At 45.0% G+C, this 5,183-nt stretch overlaps 1 protein-coding gene across 2 annotated transcripts in view; it reads right to left on the reverse strand.

The window, feature by feature from the left end:
* Positions 1–297: 297 nt before the first annotated feature.
* The window catches only part of Krt40 (keratin 40), a 6,486-nt gene continuing 1,600 nt past the window's right edge, over positions 298–5,183 (reverse strand). Inside the window, exons 3-7 of one of the 2 annotated variants that reach the window (NM_001039666.3) lie at positions 4,760–4,916; positions 3,636–3,797; positions 3,435–3,560; positions 2,114–2,334; positions 298–1,171 (exon numbers count right to left, since the gene is read on the reverse strand). In NM_001039666.3, the coding sequence (NP_001034755.1) occupies positions 1,048–1,171; positions 2,114–2,334; positions 3,435–3,560; positions 3,636–3,797; positions 4,760–4,916 (790 nt within the window). In that variant the 3' untranslated portion in view covers positions 298–1,047. The remainder of the gene's footprint in view (positions 1,172–2,113; positions 2,335–3,434; positions 3,561–3,635; positions 3,798–4,759; positions 4,917–5,183) is intronic. The other variant, NM_001317213.2, reaches the window with a different exon arrangement.

Below are 5,183 nucleotides of genomic sequence, written 5' to 3' on the forward strand. Positions count from 1 at the left end.
GTCTTTTTATGAGTTCCCTTCTCTTCCTCCCTCTTTATTAAACCACAGCCTCTAACCTTGAAGCTCCCTATGGACATCTTGCTGTATAGCCTGGAAGCCCACGGTGGACATCAGATTCAGGTTCTCACTATGCAAACCTGGTCTTGAACTTTTGAGAAAGTTAAAAAAAAAAACAAAACCTGGTTTTTCTCTTTTGAGGGCTAAAATTACAGCTGCTAATGATGGCATCTATGTGAGAGTAATTATTTTTATAACCTAGGTATACTTTATGATAGATTAAATAATGCAACTGCTAAAATGTTGAGTACAGAAAATGTTTTCTTTTAAGTTGGGATTAAAGTGCTTTGGTAACATAAGTGAAAAGAATATGAAACTGTATAAATTGTTAAGTATAATTATCCCTATGTAGAAAACCAATTATAAGAATGAAAATTAGAAGTCCCTTCTAAATATTGGCCATTTGTGGGCCGGAACTGTATATTTCCCCTTAATATGCAAATGTTAAAAATAGGAGAACCTTATTCATCGAGAATTAAACATAAAATACATGTTAATTTATTTCTGAGAAAGATGCAGTCATCCATCATTTTATATATGCAACATTTCTCATGGATTATTTAATCTGTTTGAGGAGTAAAGATATTTTCAGACTGGTGTTAGGCAAATTGAAACTACAGTCCTGGGTTTAGACAACTTCTCTTCTGTTAAATGCCTATTATAGCCAAGGCCATTGACCACTAAACTGTATTTACCACCCTAAAGAAGTGAAACAAGTTTTATTTGGAGATTAGCAAGAAGGCTTCATGGGCTTCTAGAATACCAAAAGCAAGCTTAAGGCAGAAGCTATGATCAACAGACCCGGGATGCTTAGTGCAGATTTTCAGGATCTGAAATCCCAGTAGATCTGTTTCTGCACTGGGTGGAGCATGTTTGAGGTCCTGACTCCGGGACAGATCTGTGTCTCAAGGTTGGGTGTAGCCAGGATCAGGTCTGGACTTCTTTCTTGAGCAGTTTTGATTTTCATCCAGCGTGCTGGAGATTTAATTGTCATGCACAGCAGTTTTCAACTGTGCAAATCACATAGGCTGAACACGGCTCACACATGCTGTTTGAACACGGCTCACATGTGCTGTTCGGCATGGGTGCTCCGGAGCCTGGATTGCAGGGGAGTCTGGGGGAAACCAATTCAAACTAAGTTTAGTAAGAGAATGCTGGTAGCAAGTCATCTCAGAAACATTAGAGACTGCCTTCCCAATTGTCCTCAGCGGAGGCTTTGCATTTGACTCTAGCCCGTTCCATCTTTGGCCCCAGAACAGCCCCGCCCATGGCTGCTTCAGTTCACTGCAGCAGACATTGCTGCACAACTCTTTCTTTTTAGCTTGTGAAATGTTATCTCCTGATCTATGAAAACCATTCTGTTTCAGAATTTGAGGATATTTTAGAACATTTTTCATAACTTAGCCTCAGCTATTCACTTAAAAATTTTCTTTTTATACTGTGTGTGTGTGTGTGTGTGTGTGTGAGAGAGAGAGAGAGAGAGAGAGAGAGAGAGAGAGAGAGAGAGAGAGAGAGGAGACCCTCTAGAGCCTTTTCTTCCACCAAGTAGGTTCTAGGGATTGATTTCAATCATAGCTCTGTAGGAAATACCTTTACCCACAGTGGTAGTTTGAATGAGAAATCCCCCCCCCCCCCAATAGGTTCAGATATTTGAGCATTTAGTTCTTGGTTGGCAGAACTGTTTGGGGCAGCAGTGGCAGCCTTGCTGGAGGAAGTACGATACTGGGGGTGGGTTTTCAGTTCACTCTTCTTGCGTCCGTGTTGCAGTTTGAGATGTGATGGCTAAACTTCCTGTTATCTCTAAACTTCCTGCTGTCAGGCCTGATGCTTGCAGCCATGACATACTCTTACCCATCTGCAAAACTCTCTCTTCCTCAAGTTGTCTTTGGCCATGTTTACAGAAGCAAAGAAGTAACTGACATACCCACTGAGCTACCTGGCCACGCCTTTCTTTCACTGTTTGAAAAGGAAGACCCCGAAACATGGAATTGGCCTTAGTCAGGCCTTGAGGAAACAGGGTTCTCCTGGGGGGACTCTGGGGGTCTGTGTAACTTGCCTGCTGTCCTCCTTCTCCAGCAGGCCCCTGTACGTGTTGATCTCACACTCCAGCCGGGCCTTGGTGTCCAGCAGCACCTGGTACTCCTGGTTCTGACGCTCCAGGTCACAGCGGATCTCAGCCAGCTGGTGCTCCACACTGTCAATTAGGCACTGCATTTGGGCCAGTTGTGTGCTGTACTGGGCCTCGGTTTCTGCCACAGTACACTCCAGAGACTCCGTCTGCAAGAGTAGAACCTTCTCAGAAGGACCCTATGACAGACCCTCGATGTACCCCTTTCTAGCTCAGAGACCTCAGGGCCAGTTACTTAGCTTCTCTGAGCCTGTTTTATTCTAGAGTCAATGGAGAATGCAAAGTACCTATGTCATGGGGGAGGCTGGGGAGGTGAGATGAGCTGATACTTGGGGAGAATTTGGAACAGTGCCTAGAAGCAACTCAAGGCCTTTAAATGTGTCGCTTCTATCATTAGAACAATTGTCAGCCAGAACTTTTTTTGGGTAGCTCAAGGAGGGTTGTCATCATTTGTGAAGAAACCCTTGAGTCTGAGCATCTGCGCAGTGAGTGTTGGTACAAAGAAGATCAGGGTTCAACCACCAGGAGGATTCTGTTTCTACTGAGAACTGCAGCACATTCTGGAACTTTCTTCCTTTGACCCTAGCTTTCCCCCACCTGTTCACCCGGGCTAGTGAAGGTGTCTGCCATAGATTGCACCATGCCTCTCCTAGGTGGATGCTCAGGTGACGTTCATCTAGGTAAACTCCTTGGATGAAGCTCAACTGGTACCACAGTGCCTGATGGGACCTGGTATACGTGACTTTCACTGCATGGTGTTCTTGTGTGGGTGGGGAGGGCTATGGTGATGTGCGGGTCTTAGCTGTTGTATGACCACTTGAAACTTGATGTGGTTTTTTTTTGTTTGTTTGTTTGTTTTTTTGTTTTAGACACTACGGTGAATCTGTAAAACTGTTCATCGATTAGAGGAAAGGAAAATCTGTTGCTAAGCTTAAGGGCCTTTGGCTCAGCTCTCCCTGTCCCACTGTGTTCTGAGACTTTTCTTGTCTCTAGCTGATGGTATTGGAGACATGCTTAGGCTTAGGAGGGCCAGGGAGGCACCCTGGTGAGAGGACAAAGCCCGTTGATCTGTCATTCTGTTTCTACTGTGGACAAGTAACATATGTGAAGAAAGGGAGGGAAATGCCAGCTAGGCTAATTGGATACCCAGACCTGCTGCTGAACTGTGAGCATCTCCCTGGACTTCTGTCAAAGAGCATAGCATCTCTGGATGCTGCTGACAAAGGCTGGCACTGTTCATCCCACGCACCAGGGTTTGCTGCGCCTGGAGCTCAATTTCCAGAGTGTTGGCCTTGCGCTTCAACTCCAACATCTCAGTCTGGCAGCCCTCCAACTGCTCCGCGCTGGACTTCTGCTGCTGGTTCAGCTCTTCTGTCTGAAACAAAGGCCCCATTAGAGAGCTCAGGCAGGGCACCCTCCCGGAAGCCAGTCCTTTACCGAGGGCACTGACCTGAGCAGCGAACCACTCCTCTGCATCCCTGCGGTTGTTGGCCAGCACCCTCTCGTATTGACATCGCATCTCATCCAGGACCTTGTTGAGGTCCACAGTGGGGGCAGTGTCCAGCTCCACGCTGAGCCGATCGCCAAGCTGCTCACGAAGCAGGTTGACCTCCTGTGGGTGGAAATGGAGTGAAGAATGTCAGAGTGCTCTGTGTGTGTGTGTCTGTGATGTTAATGTGATGAAAAAAGCATTGCACTTTGATTTTTGGCACACTGGGTAAAAGTTCAGATTCTCTTGGTTAGGTCTCTTCTCATTACTTCTGTTTAAGAAAGATTTTAAAAATTTACATTTAAGTGTGCCTGTATGCCACACGGAGCTACAGTTATGGACAGTTGTGGGCTCCCTGAGATGGGTACGGGAAACTGAACTTGGGTCCTTTGGAAGAACAATCGGCACTCTTAATTGCTGAGTCATTTTCCCATCCCCTCTTTCCATTAGGTTTAAATGTCTCAGCTTCTTCCTCTGCAAAATGGGTGTAATATTGTGTACCCTTTCCCAGAGGGTTATTGTGAGACAGGGAAGAGTTAGTACACACACAATAAATCTATAAAATTGATGACCCACGCTAAGGTATCCATAATTGCCAGCTATTGTTACCATCAAAATATTCAGAGTGAACTTTGTTTTACTTTGTTACATCATTCTGTATTTCGTAGTTTATGATACAAACACGATTATAAATGCACAGTACCTGAAAACATGATCCCAAATATTGCATGATTATTTGTCCCTCTTTTGGAATGGGATACGCAGCCTGTTTAATCAGCTCAATTTTCTTCTTATACAATAGAGCTTACGGAGAAAACCACGAGTCGGATTACATCTTTACCCAAGCAATGGCAGGAGAAAGAGTGGCCTCACCTCCCTGGCACTGCTGAGGGTTGTCTTACATAATGATACCCGCTGTGCACCACATCTACCTTGAAAGACACTGGGGCAATCATGCTACGCAATGAGCACGTCTTTAGGTCTGTTCCAGCTTAGGCAGTATTTGTCCCTGTTCAGTTTATACATATGAGATCTCTCAGCAGAGCCCTTCCTGTAGTCTTTGGCCCAGCGGCCACTTCGCTCACCTCTTCATGGCCTTTCTTAAGGCAAATCAGATCATCTTTCATAGACTCCACGTGGGCCTCTAGATCTGACTTGCACAGGGTCAGTTCACCCAGGATCCCACGAAGGCCAGTGATGTCGTTCTCCACCAGCTGGCGCAGGGACAGTTCGCTCTCATATCTTTCAGACAGGAGAAAGGGAGGGGAGGGGCTTAGTCGGCTAAAAGTGCTGGGGTGCAGGGGAAGATGACACATGGACTCCAGGGAGCCACGTGCCTCAATTTCCCTTGCATTCCAAATGATGGTGAGTTCAAGGTTCAATCATTCTCAGTTAAAAAAATATTATGCAGAGAATATTTTCTCTCTCACTGGAAGCCATTAATTATTATCAATTATAATTTTATAAATTATTTTCTAATTAAATTTAAGATTTAGCATGTAAATTGTA

The sequence above is a fragment of the Mus musculus genome, chromosome 11 (assembly GCF_000001635.26).
Source record: "Mus musculus strain C57BL/6J chromosome 11, GRCm38.p6 C57BL/6J".
Classification (NCBI taxonomy): Eukaryota; Metazoa; Chordata; class Mammalia; order Rodentia; family Muridae; genus Mus; species Mus musculus.